At 37.1% G+C, this 13,327-nt stretch overlaps 2 protein-coding genes across 3 annotated transcripts in view; both read right to left on the bottom strand.

Annotated features, from left to right (window-relative positions):
- The window catches only part of LOC144519288 (NACHT, LRR and PYD domains-containing protein 1 homolog), a 13,677-nt gene extending 5,016 nt beyond the window's left edge, over window positions 1-8,661 (bottom strand). The window contains exons 1-12 of one of the 2 annotated variants that reach the window (XM_078252308.1): window positions 8,464-8,661; window positions 6,809-7,097; window positions 6,330-6,373; window positions 5,218-5,504; window positions 4,907-4,935; window positions 3,987-4,274; window positions 3,676-3,704; window positions 2,758-3,043; window positions 2,447-2,475; window positions 1,530-1,815; window positions 788-831; window positions 622-695 (exon numbers count right to left, since the gene is read on the bottom strand). In XM_078252308.1, the coding sequence (XP_078108434.1) occupies window positions 622-695; window positions 788-831; window positions 1,530-1,815; window positions 2,447-2,475; window positions 2,758-3,043; window positions 3,676-3,704; window positions 3,987-4,191 (953 nt within the window). In that variant the 5' untranslated portion in view covers window positions 4,192-4,274; window positions 4,907-4,935; window positions 5,218-5,504; ... (1 more) ...; window positions 6,809-7,097; window positions 8,464-8,661. The remainder of the gene's footprint in view (window positions 1-621; window positions 696-787; window positions 832-1,529; window positions 1,816-2,446; window positions 2,476-2,757; window positions 3,044-3,675; window positions 3,705-3,986; window positions 4,275-4,906; window positions 4,936-5,217; window positions 5,505-6,329; window positions 6,374-6,808; window positions 7,098-8,463) is intronic. The other variant, XM_078252309.1, reaches the window with a different exon arrangement.
- Window positions 8,662-9,747: 1,086 nt separating this feature from the next.
- pycard (PYD and CARD domain containing) lies at window positions 9,748-13,257 on the bottom strand. The gene is made up of 4 exons (XM_078252311.1): window positions 12,901-13,257; window positions 12,164-12,208; window positions 11,476-11,523; window positions 9,748-10,590 (listed from the first exon to the last, which is right to left on the bottom strand). Exons 1-4 carry the CDS (start codon window positions 13,151-13,153, stop codon window positions 10,331-10,333), a joined length of 606 nt encoding a protein of 201 aa, XP_078108437.1. The 5' UTR covers window positions 13,154-13,257; the 3' UTR covers window positions 9,748-10,330.
- Window positions 13,258-13,327: the final 70 nt, after the last annotated feature.

Below are 13,327 nucleotides of genomic sequence, written 5' to 3'. Positions count from 1 at the left end.
TTTGTTTTTAATGGGAGTGTAGCGTTTTGCTCGCTGCTTTTGCATTGTGGAGAACCACCATAGTCTCGAGTTGAAAAAAAACTTTATCTCAGAGCCGAAAAGAACCTGAGGTCATTTAAAGCAACACTAGAGAACTGTTCCCGCTTTGGTCCCCCTACAAGTTGGAAGCGGAATTGTCCATTACCGCTGTCGTTATGTCTCATTCGAACTACAGATCCACTACCCGATCTGGCAAACTTGCATAATGTAATGTAATGGACAATTCCGCTTCCAACCTGTAGGGGGACTGACGCGGGAAAACTTCTCTAGTGTTGCTTTAAGTTCACAGCAAAATAACAGTTGGCTGAATACAGGTGATTCGGGGGGTGCCTAGCTAGAATTTAAAAAAAGATGCATCTGGCATCGCTCTGTCTGTCTTCATCAAAAAAGGCAGTGTGGTGCGCATTGCGCTCTGTCTAATCAGGGCCTTGGAGAGCCTTGATATTATTTGGTGCCAAAAGTAGAATTAACACTATTTTTGTAATATTGCATTTAAAAGATCTTCTATCTTCTGTGAAAAAAAATCCCAAATACCAAAGCTTAGTGTTTCCTGTCACACAGTATTTAGGATGCTATTTTTACCTGTAAGTTGGCGCTTCATCTGCATCTGTAAGGGTAACTTCCGGTTGAAGTTTAGTCCAGTCACTGGAGAACTGCTGCAGAGGACAATCATTATGCAAATGAGTGGAGATGTGTCTTTTTTGCAACATCACATAAACTGAACAAATATATGAATGTAAGGGATTACCATAGTGCTTCCACATCCCTCAAGCTCCAAGCTTGTTGAAGGCCCTTGTGAAGAAACGTATGAACTTATTTTAAAATGTTATTTTTATATATAGAATCATATTGTAATGTTCCATATGTTTAGATGCTTAAGCACTAATGTGCTACATAGCGCTGCTCTAATATGAGATCAATATGTTGTGCAGGACAAATTGTTGAGTGAAGTCTACTCTGTAAAGTCCACTAAAGAACAGACTAGCCACATTTTGTTTGAATTTGTTTTGTTATGCATTATTACTGTATATAGATTACAGTAGCCAACATCATCACACATGTAAAGAAAGTAGTGTCCGTTGATGTTGCAGTCCTGCTCTACAGTCAGCGTCCTGTCATATGTTGTAATGTTACTGAAACAGGTTCCAACTGGAAGGCAACATTTAAAAACGTATTGCTATTTTAACAAGAGATGTGATAACACAGCATATAGTATATGCTCTAACATTTTAACTTATTGTTTTATGTTGCTGGTTTTATATTTATATTTTGAGACCATGTTTAATTGGGATTTTACACTTTAAATAAACTCGATTTAATTGATTGATATACTTATAGATAATATAACATTCAAATTAACACATATATTAAATGGCTGTCTGAGTGTCCACGTGCAATTTAAATTAAGAACAAAAAACAACATTAAAGTGAAATAATTTAGACCATGCATATAAAGTTTTGATATTAGAATAATGCTGGGGTTTTCACACCTTTAGATCCTGAGCTGATGTCTGACAACTTCTGCACCAGATCTCCCCTGTTCATCATCATTAAAACCTCCATGGTCACCTCCACAGACTGCTGACCGTAGATCTCCACCATCAGCTCCACCATTTCATTTCTGTCTGCCGTCTCCATTCTCTGTCCTGAGATTCTTGGGAGGCCTTTCTTCATTGTGGTGTGCCGCAGGACATGTTTGAATTGCTCAAGCTCCCCGTAACTTAAATCTTCCAGCATTTCCAAAAGCTTGACCTCAACTGATGTCATGGTTACTTCCTGATGGATTCAAAGTAATCAGAGAGCATTAATGTAATATCTCCTCTGTAGTTATGAAATATTAATTTATTTGCATCAATGTAAACATTTAAGTCATGTGAGTTTGTTACAACTGATATTATCCAAATTAGGCACATTTGGTATGATAGGAGCATGTGATGATTTTATGAAATACTTCTACTTCATGTATTTCTATGAACTATTTATCAGTAATTGTGCTTAATTGACTTAATTGACCTCATTCCCATCACCTGAGTTTTTCCGCCCATCTCTCCAGCTGGACTTTATCCCCTCGTTAGATTAGTTTGTATTTGTGCTTGTAAGTCATGACTTTCAGTTCAGTCTTTGTTTGATCCTTGGTTTTGTTATGCTGAGACCATTTTTACCTTGCCTGACCTAAACCTGTAGTAAAGAGTTGTCTTCAAATTCCTGTTGTCTGCAGTCTCCTGCTCGACTCAACAGTGACAGAACCACCTGATCACATAGTCTCATTGCTTCTACAGCAAATGTGATGCTTCTGATTAAAAAACCTTTTCCACCTCTTTACTGTCAACATGAGGATCATTTTAAACCTGTAACAATTAAATGAAAGCTGTGTGGTGTAAAGTGTGTCTGATGTAACATTACTCACTTTGTGGAGCCGTTTAGACTGATGTGTCTCTGAGGAGAAAGAAAACAGAAACTGATTCATTACAGATTCAAAATCAGACTATAAACAACTTAAGTCAAATATCGTTGCTTTCATATAAAACATAAGAAGGATTAATTGTAAAATAAATAATAACTGCTTGAGTCTGACATGAAAATAAATCATAGAGAGAGAGGGTTAGACACCATATCATTAACACCCATGAAGTGTAAAGGATTTTAATACAAAAACCTGCAGCAAGTATTACCTACATATGATTGTGTAATTTGGCAGTTATGTATTCTTTATCTTACCTTGGAGTCCTGAGCTGGTCTCTGACAACTTCTGCACCAGATCTCTCCTGTTCATCATCATTAAAACCTCCATGGTCACCTCCACAGACTGCTGACCGTAGATCTCCACCATCAGCTCCACCATTTCATTTCTGTCTGCCGTCTCCATTCTCTGTCCTGAGATTCTTGGGAGGCCTTTCTTCATTGTGGTGTGCTGCAGGACATGTATGAATTGCTCGAGCTCCCTGTAACTTAAATCTTCCAGCATTTCCAAAAGCTTGACCTCAACTGATGTCATGGTTACTTCCTGATGGATTCAAAGTAATCAGAGAGCATTAATGTAATATCTCCTCTGTAGTTATGAAATATTAATTTATTTGCATCAATGTAAACATTTAAGTCATGTGAGTTTGTTACAACTGATATTATCCAAATTAGGCACATTTGGTATGATAGGACCATGTGATGATTTTATGAAATACTTCTACTTCATGTATTTCTATGAACTATTTATCAGTAATTGTGCTTAACTGACTTAATTGACCTCATTCCCATCACCTGAGTTTTTCCGCCCATCTCTCCAGCTGGACTTTATCCCCTCGTTAGATTAGTTTGTATTTGTGCTTGTAAGTCATGACTTTCAGTTCAGTCTTTGTTTGATCCTTGGTTTTGTTATGCTGAGACCATTTTTACCTTGCCTGACCTAAACCTGTAGTAAAGAGTTGTCTTCAAATTCCTGTTGTCTGCAGTCTCCTGCTCGACTCAACAGTGACAGAACCACCTGATCACATAGTCTCATTGCTTCTACAGCAAATGTGATGCTTCTGATTAAAAAGACCTTTTCCACCTCTTTACTGTCAACATGAGGATCATTTTAAACCTGTAACAATTAAATGAAAGCTGTGTGGTGTAAAGTGTGTCTGATGTAACATTACTCACTTTGTGGAGCCGTTTAGACTGATGTGTCTCTGAGGAGAAAGAAAACAGAAACTGATTCATTACCGATTCAAAATCAGACTATAAACAACTTAAGTCAAATATCGTTGCTTTCATATAAAACATAAGAAGGATTAATTGTAAAATAACTAATAACTGCTTGAGTCTGACATGAAAATAAATCATAGAGAGAGAGGGTTAGACACCATATCATTAACACCCATGAAGTGTAAAGGATTTTAATACAAAAACCTGCAGCAAGTATTACCTACATATGATTGTGTAATTTGGCAGTTATGTATTCTTTATCTTACCTTGGAGTCCTGAGCTGGTCTCTGACAACTTCTGCACCAGATATCTCCTGTTCATCATCATTAAAACCTCCATGGTCACCTCCACAGACTGCTGACCGTAGATCTCCACCATCAGCTCCACCATTTCATCTCTGTCTGCCGTCTCCATTCTCTGTCCTGAGATTCTTGGGAGGCCTTTTCTTCGTGTTAGTGTGCTGCAGGACATGTTTGAATTGCTCGAGCTCCCCGTAACTTAAATCTTCCAGCATTTCCAAAAGCTTCTCCATCAACTGATGTCATGGTTACTTCCTGATGGATTCAAAGTAATCAGAGAGCATTAATGTAATATCTCCTCTGTAGTTATGAAATATTAATTTATTTGCATCAATGTAAACATTTAAGTCATGTGAGTTTGTTACAACTGATATTATCCAAATTAGGCACATTTGGTATGATAGGACCATGTGATGATTTTATGAAATACTTCTACTTCATGTATTTCTATGAACTATTTATCAGTAATTGTGCTTAATTGACTTAATTGACCTCATTCCCATCACCTGAGTTTTTCCGCCCATCTCTCCAGCTGGACTTTATCCCCTTGTTAGATTAGTTTGTATTTGTGCTTGTAAGTCATGACTTTCAGTTCAGTCTTTGTTTGATCCTTGGTTTTGTTATGCTGAGACCATTTTTTACCTTGCCTGACCTAAACCTGTAGTAAAGAGTTGTCTTCAAATTCCTGTTGTCTGCAGTCTCCTGCTCGACTCAACAGTGACAGAACCACCTGATCACATAGTCTCATTGCTTCTACAGCAAATGTGATGCTTCTGATTAAAAGACCTTTTCCACCTCTTTACTGTCAACATGAGGATCATTTTAAACCTGTAACAATTAAATGAAAGCTGTGTAGTGTAAAGTGTGTCTGATGTAACATTACTCACTTTGTGGAGCCGTTTAGACTGATGTGTCTCTGAGGAGAAAGAAAACAGAAACTGATTCATTACAGATTCAAAATCAGACTATAAACAACTTAAGTCAAATATCGTTGCTTTCATATAAAACATAAGAAGGATTAATTGTAAAATAAATAATAACTGCTTGAGTCTGACATGAAAATAAATCATAGAGAGAGAGGGTTAGACACCATATCATTAACACCCATGAAGTGTAAAGGATTTTAATACAAAAACCTGCAGCAAGTATTACCTACATATGATTGTGTAATTTGGCAGTTATGTATTCTTTATCTTACCTTGGAGTCCTGAGCTGGTCTCTGACAACTTCTGCACCAGATCTCCCCTGTTCATTATCATTAAAACCTCCATGGTCACCTCCACAGACTTCTGACCGTAGATCTCCACCATCAGCGCCACCATTTCATCTCTGTCTGCCGTCTCACATTCTCTGTCCTGAGATTCTTGGGAAACTTTTCTTCGTGTTAGTGTGCTGCAGGACATGTTTGAATTGCTCGAGCTCCCCGTAACTGAAATCTTTTAGCGTTTCCAAAAGCTTCTCCATTAGTGATGTCATAGTTACTTCCTGATGGATTCAAAGTAATCAGACGGCATTTATGTAACATCTTCACTGTAGTTATGAAACATAAATGTTTGCATCGATGTAAGCATTTAAGTCATCAACGTATCGGAACAACTAATTACACACATTAGGCTCAATCATACATTTCGTGCAATGTGAGTTTAAAGGAATACGCCACCGTTTGTTGTGTTGTATCCACCTATATAAATATAGGAGACGGTGAATAACCCTATTTCAACAAACGGTGGCGTATTCCTTTAAAATGACTATAAAAACAAAATACTTCTCAGTGTTTCCAAAAGAACCTGTTTCACAGCTGCCATTGCTGCTGCCTGAAACATTTGAAAGATACGAGTTGTTTGTCTTCTGCATGATGAAGACAACGATACACAAATATCTGTTCTATTGATTATGTTTTACCTCAGTATTGTATTTCTTTTCATTTCTTTAGCAAGATCATAGCAAACAATGACCCTTCATCTTTTTAGTGTTTGATCCCTGTAAACTGATTACTACCACCTGATCTAACATAACATATTCTTGTTTCTGTAACAGTGGCTCAAAGACAGTTTTTACTCTACTTGACATTCAGTATTTCATTTTCATAGACATTTTCTCATCTCAACTTCAGTAGTGGAGCAATAATTCTACCATAGCATCAGTGGTGGATAACATTATTACTAAAGAGCTAAACCTAAACACTGTGAGAATCATCCAATTTAAAACACGTGGTTGGATTTTAATCATCATTTATAATGATCAACATGAGGATGGTTTTTCAACCTGCATCTATTGAATGAAAGCTGTAATGTGTAAAGTCAGACTCACTCTCTCTGACAGTGCAGGTCCATGTTCAGCCACAGAGTGTTTCTCTGAGGAGAAAAGACATTTAAAATGACTCAGAGGGTTATAATCTACTTTAACCAAGAGAGTATAATCAACTTTAAAGGAAATAACAAAAGAAATTCACATCAAATCTTAAACAACACAAAAGCCTTGTAACAAATACTGAACTCATTATGTTCATTTTGGTTGAGAAAACAGAAACTGATTCATTACAGATTCAAAATCAGACTATAAACAACTTAAGTCAAATATCGTTGCTTTCATATAAAACATAAGAAGGATTAATTGTAAAATAACTAATAACTGCTTGAGTCTGACATGAAAATAAATCATAGAGAGAGAGGGTTAGACACCATATCATTAACACCCATGAAGTGTAAAGGATTTTAATACAAAAACCTGCAGCAAGTATTACCTACATATGATTGTGTAATTTGGCAGTTATGTATTCTTTATCTTACCTTGGAGTCCTGAGCTGGTCTCTGACAACTTCTGCACCAGATCTCCCCTGTTCATCATCATTAAAACCTCCCTGGTCATCTCCACAGACTGTTGACCGTAGTTCTCCAGCATCATAACCACCAGTCTGCCTGCCGTGTCAGTGTACTGCAGTCGTCTCCGTGAGATGTTTGGAACGCTCCTCTGGAAGATCGTTAACTGCAGCAACCACTTGAATTTCTTTAGCTCCTTGGAACTCAAATCACTGAGTGTTTTCAAAAGCAGCTCTTTAACAGCACTCATTGTTGCCACCTGGAAAATTACAAGTTTATGTTCATAGAGAAAATGTCCAATTATTTCCAGGCTGTAACTATCACTGTACAAATGAAGGTGGCATCTCAGTTTTGGTTTGTTTGATATGATTTTAAACCTGAATCTTATTTCAATAACATGGCACATAATGAGCTTCTGACGCAAGTAATGATTATTTTCATTACATTTCTTTTTTCAGTTGTTTAATTGTCAAAACAGAGAAAAATGCCCATCACCATTTCTCAATTAATATCCAAGGTGATGTCGTCACATTGCTCGTTTTCTCCAACTAACGGTCTAAAACCCAAAGATATTCAATTTCCAATTATATAAAACCAAGAAAAGCAGGACAGCCTCATATTAAGAAGCTGGCACCATATAGATTGTTTGACTTTTATTTTCTTTATAAATGACTTTATTAATTGAACCATTAATAATCATCAACATAGCTACAGATACTGTTAGAGTCAACTGACTAATGGACCCTGTGCTTTACGGCAGGGTGGGGGGAAATCCATTAAGACAGAAGAAAGTCCACGAAGGAATGTGTCTATATAAATAAAGGTAGGGCTAGTATAACTATAATAACTTATAGGGATTATAACCTTATAACTAAATAAAATGTTCAAAAGTTCATATCTAACACATCAAAACTACCACAAGCACCTGCCATTCTGCCACCATATTTGTAAAACAGAATTGAAAGAAATTGTAGCCTAAAAGTGTAGAAAACTCATATAAGGGTAGGTTACTCTTTGCAGCCCTATTGAATGTTTCTCATATTCATTTCTAATAGTAAATTAATTGGTCAGAACAACCAAGAGTGAGACAGCTGTAGACTACTCATAACAGCATCGTTTTGGCCACAGCTATGAAGGTGTAGCCTATACTAAACAATTACAAAAGCCAGATCTATTTCACTTTTCCCTGAGCTTTTAACCGCATCTCAGGGTCTTCATCAGCAGATAAAGATTGCTCAGTCGTCATGGCGATGTTAAAAGTTGTCAAACTACTACTTCCTAGGTCGAAAATGGATTTCCAGGCCAATTTTGTTTAGTTTTGTGGCAGTAACTATGATGCTAGATAATTAGCCTAGCGTGGCCGTTTGGTTTTCAAACGTTACGTTATGAAGCAGAACTGTAAACGTGAAAGTAAAAAAAGAACCAGGCAAACGTTGTGACTTAACGTTATTGTTTTAAAAACAACTTGTGGCTTCAGTTGTTCGAGCTGAAGTCCGACCACTTGTTTAAGTTAATACAGCCTAACTGCTGTTCATCTATGTAATGTTATTTGACGTTAAACGAGCTTAAAGCAGTGCTCCGATCTCCTGGGTGTTGTTCGTGCTGGACGCGGAAATAAAACTCACCGAGTGTCTCTCTCTGTCTGCTTTCTTCAGTAATTCTGCTTCAGTATCTGTGCACTTTTGGAAACAGAGAAAGTTTCAAATGCATTCACATTTCTATCTTTGGCTCCCAGCACCCTCAAGCTGAAGACTAGTTTCAGATGGTCCTCTAGTCTGAAGCGGTCTGAAGTCGTGTAGGGCAACATCCTCCTCATTATACTGTCAAACTCATTATTTTTTGTATTCATTTTTAGAAAATGCATCCACAATAGTATTTATTGTACTGAAATATGAGGATTTAAAATAAGAAGGCTGAGTTAAAAAAATGTTTTATTCACGGCCAAAACCAAAAACACGGGAAAGTGTTTTTTTTAACTGCAGTTACGCGACACTTAAAAAAAATTGTTTTGCTTGATTTGCTAAATTCTATGATGGCTAGGGAACTTGTTTGCTGACTTTTGTAGGGCTTTATGTCGACAAAAATGCAAAAAACAAAGGTGACATAAACGTCTGAGATAGCCGTAAAGAAGTGGGAAAAAAAACGAAAGATATGTCAAAAAAGCGACATGCAGTAGCCTAATACAGTCAAAGATATTGTACTTTTTAAATGAAACAAAAGCAAGTCAATAACCTTTACATGTCTGGCCCTTGATGTGATTCTCTTTTTCCAGTGTGGCCCTTAGTGAAAATGAGTTTGACACTCCTGCTCTAGAGCCACAAAAGGCTTATAGTCTACATCTTTTTTTCACACACATGCAGTAGTCTACTCAGCACTCACTCATTCACTTGATGAGTAAAATCGCTGCAGTTCCCCTTTACCAGATACCAGATACAGATATTTTATGAGTAAAACGCTGACAACAGCAAAATTCACCCCATTGCTGTCAGACAAGAGGAAAGATAGAAGTGTTTTCACGCCTCTCATCACATTAACATTCATAACATTTCAGAGATCCCGCAGCACAGTTCTTCATCCAAATGTCAGAGAAGGAACGGCTTTCAATACAGTTCTATCATAAAAATTGAGGACGGCGTTTGCAAGAAATATTCAGAAATAAGTTCTTATTGGCATATGTGAAGAAAAGGTTTTGAGAAAAGGTTAGGCACATTAAGCACAACGTTGTGAAACATATCAGTAAGGATCCGTCTGAACAATTACAGAACTAAATAGATGTTTAGATCTATGTGCACATTTTTAAATAACCTGGAGGGAATGATGGGCACGCCTTTGAACACTATTAGTCTAGATCAGTATATTGTCACCATAGTTTTAAGACACTCAATCACTTCAAATGTAAGAACTACACATAGCAACAGAAGATTTTATTATAAATTTATATTTCAAAACAGAAGAATAGAAAATAGAATAGAATAGAAGTATTAGTATTAGTATACTAATTAGTATTAGTATATAGAAGTTATTCCTATTGAGCATAATAAAGGTGATTAAACAAGATAAAACATATGTTGGCATATATGAAAGGTCAAATGGGCTTTACATGCAAAACTTATGGATAATCATTTATGATCTATTTCATTTACATAAAATGATTATGTTAAAACAGACTCATTACATGCTCTCATTTGGTACGTTGGATATTAACATTGAGAACATTAATTCATTTCTTACATGATTGTCTGATAAATATTTGCAGAATCTGATTCTGCAAATGTTACATTTTACATGAGATCTCATGTCAATACAAAGTATTAGAAAATTTGCCCTTAAAATTAAGGGCAAAAGCTCTGATTAAACATATGTGGAAAATCATTTTAGAAAGCCCCCACAGAGACATAGCATTAACATTATTAATGCCCCATTGTTATAAAAATATATAAAAAATGTCTTCAGGTAGACGGCTTGGTCTAAAAATGGATTTCATTATAACAATCACTTCATTTCCTTGAGCTCATCAACTAGATACCGCTCCTTTTCCTCAAGGATTTTGTAGAAGATATCTTTGCACCTTCTAGCATTCAGGGGACCAGAGTAGAGCTCCCTCATCTTCTCCTGACAGGTAGGCAGAACCCTGATTTTATCATACGTCTCTTGTTGGATGACATCCTCATCAAGGAGCTCATCCAAAATGGCTGCAATGTTGCTCACTCTCTCGATCAGCTTGATTCTATGTTTATCCACAAAGTGCTTGCCTGAGGAAAAAGGGAAAACATGACTCTACAATCACTGACAGGATTTGACGATGGCATGAAGCCAACTTAAAACATATCTAAGAAAAGGACTTATCATTCTGTGACAGTGATTTCATAGCTCAGTTTTTTGTGTTTCGCATTCATTGAAGCATTGTAACCGCGGGGGGGGGGGATGAGTACGAGTACGTACTGTTGTTACAGCTAATGTGAATAAAATGAAACCCAAACATGACTCCTACAGCTGTGTTTTAGACAGAAGAAAACATTTTCAAATAGTGGATTTATAATTTTAGATTCAAACTACATCTAAAAGAGTAAAGTCTTCATCTTACAGTTATGAAATGACGCATTCTCCAAATGCCATTTGGTAAAGTTCATACAGCTTAACTTTGTATGACGACATTTCTGGAGATACACTTATTGGCTTTCTTGCCAAAAAGTGAGATGAGAAAATCAATACCACTCTCATGTCTGTACGCTAAATAAGAAGTTAGGAGACATTTAGCTTAGTTTAGCATAATGACTAGAAGCACATAAGAAAAGTTAGCCTGCCCAAAGTTTGGGTTTTTTGTACCAATTAAACAAACAAGATATAACGTGTTAATTAGCGAGCTTTAGCGTTAAGAGGCAGGTCGTTTTTACTTTGGAAAGAGCCAGGCTGTGTCCCTTTGTTTTCCATCTTTATGCTAAGCTAAGCTACACTAACCTAGCTGGCTGGCTTTAGCTCTATTCTTAATGCACCGACATTAGAGTGGTATCGATTGAAGTTTCAAACAATTTATTGAAACACCATGCAGCACTTATCTATTCATTACTCTTGAGCTTGTGCTCTGTTAAGAACAAGTTTGGTCTATTCTAATCATCCAACACAACCTTTGCACCCACCGTCGGCCACGGTATTCACACCAGTTGTTCCAGGTGAAGGTGTTGCAGCTGAAACAAATATAGGGAAAATTAAAATTGCATAATAATGGACCGGTATGGTGTTTATGCACACCACTGTATACCATGCTATTACTACTGCAAACAAAAAGCTTTCTTTAACTTTAAAAATAGAAGACTAAAATAGGTACAGGCTTTGTCTACCTCATGCAGTATAAGACTGGTTTTATCGTCGTATGCTCAGTATTTCCCTAACACATGGATTTTCGCTAAGACCTTACTATTTACATCACTGGTTCTGCTTGAGCTTCTCAGACCAGTAGTGGACAAGTAGCAGAAGTGTTATAAATAGTATGATTTTAGCGAGAATGCATGTGTTTGGAAAGTTCTCAGCATGGATTATGGTTTATACTGCATGGATTGTGTGAGAGTTTGTAAACTAATGTTTTGATATAGTGTTGCTGTTACTTTTCTTAATTTTTTGATTCTCCGTTCACCGTAGAGGCATGCGACAATAACAATGTTTTCTTCATGAATTCAACACAACACTCAACACGAATGGTCATTTTGAGGATAAGGAAAGTAGGAAAGTATTCCTTTAATGTGAAATTCAAAACCAATGCAACTAATTTCCTACAAAAGCTATTCTGTAATGTAGGTAAAAAAAAACATCAACAGGAGGATAACTTACTGCCACTGGAACCAGGTTTTGAGGACTGTCCACCCAGCTCTTTCTCTGCAAAAATAGAAAGAAGATAATATAAATTTAAAAAAAAACATTAATCCTGTATTTCAAATTGTAATTAATAATGACTTAATGCACACATATTTACAAAGAACAAAATAAGGCACTGGGTGGATGCAGTATGTGTAGGGTACTTTTTGTACTTCTATCTTTGTAATTCTATGATACATCAGTGTTCTTGTGTTCCTGCTGTGATTTGACACAGTGTGGCACTCTTCCCATTCTTGGGTCCATTATGTAATAGATTTGAAATCCTGTTCAACCAGTTATCCAACGACTATTGGAAACCTGTTCCGTTATGCCTACCGTAGATCTATGTTTTTGTCCATTTTGACTCTGATGAAGAAACAGTAGCCTAGGCCTATTAGTGTTGACACAGTAGGCTGCCCTACATATAGGAAACTGTATGCACACTAGTGCCCCTGCTGTATTGCCTCAGGCAGCATCTACTCGATAGCTAAAGTATAAATGAAGCGGGCTAGTTTAAATGATTTTCTCTTTGATTTTCAACTTTATAAATAGCATAACTTATCGAAAATTTAAAAAAGCACAACATGTTCTACTAAACGTTGTCAGTTGTCTCTGATTTACCAAGCAGACTTTAAGGTTTAAATGTTCTGCAACCGAATACAACTGATCGTTCTCATTCTGCATCACACCATATGTAGACTTAAGATATTTACCTAGACTGGAGGCAACCTCGGCGCACCCAATGTCCTTCAAGAGCTCCACAGCCACTGCAGGAGCTCTAGCCTCGGTGAAATGTGTAACCAGGAGGTCGGCGATTTCTAAAAAGTTTTTACCCGCCACCCTGTTACGTCTGACCCGCGGTTCGTCTCTGCGGTCAATAAGCTGGGCACGGAACTTTTCAAAGTCCTCCGCTGACAGGTCCTCCAACGTGTCGGATATAGCCTTTTTTGTGGTTTTATGGGCCATTTCTTACCAAGAGATCCCGGACCGCTTTACCTTTCAACCCAAATCGAAGAAGGAAGGAAGACGGCGAGAAGCGGAATAGGCTATGACTGAACAGTGGTGCCTTCAGGTGGTTTCGGAAATGTTTTTACCATTAGTTCATCCAGATGTTTATCTGACTCATCGTTTTCCGACCTG

The sequence above is a fragment of the Sander vitreus genome, chromosome 6 (genome assembly GCF_031162955.1).
Source record: "Sander vitreus isolate 19-12246 chromosome 6, sanVit1, whole genome shotgun sequence".
Lineage (NCBI taxonomy): Eukaryota > Metazoa > Chordata > Actinopteri > Perciformes > Percidae > Sander > Sander vitreus.
The sequence above is the reverse complement of the archived record's forward strand: the minus strand, read 5'-3'. Positions and strand labels throughout refer to the sequence as shown.

Bases quoted from the DNA above. Each gene is read 5' to 3' on its own strand.
- pycard (XM_078252311.1), bottom strand. From the start codon at position 13,153: ATGGCCCATAAAACCACAAAAAAGGCTATATCCGACACGTTGGAGGAC. The intron at 12,209-12,900 runs GTAAATATCTTA...CTATTTTTGCAG, and splicing joins CGAGGTTGCCTCCAGTCTAG to AGAAAGAGCTGGGTGGACAG. The intron at 10,591-11,475 runs GTGGGTGCAAAG...CTTTTTCCTCAG, and splicing joins TGTGAATACCGTGGCCGACG to GCAAGCACTTTGTGGATAAA.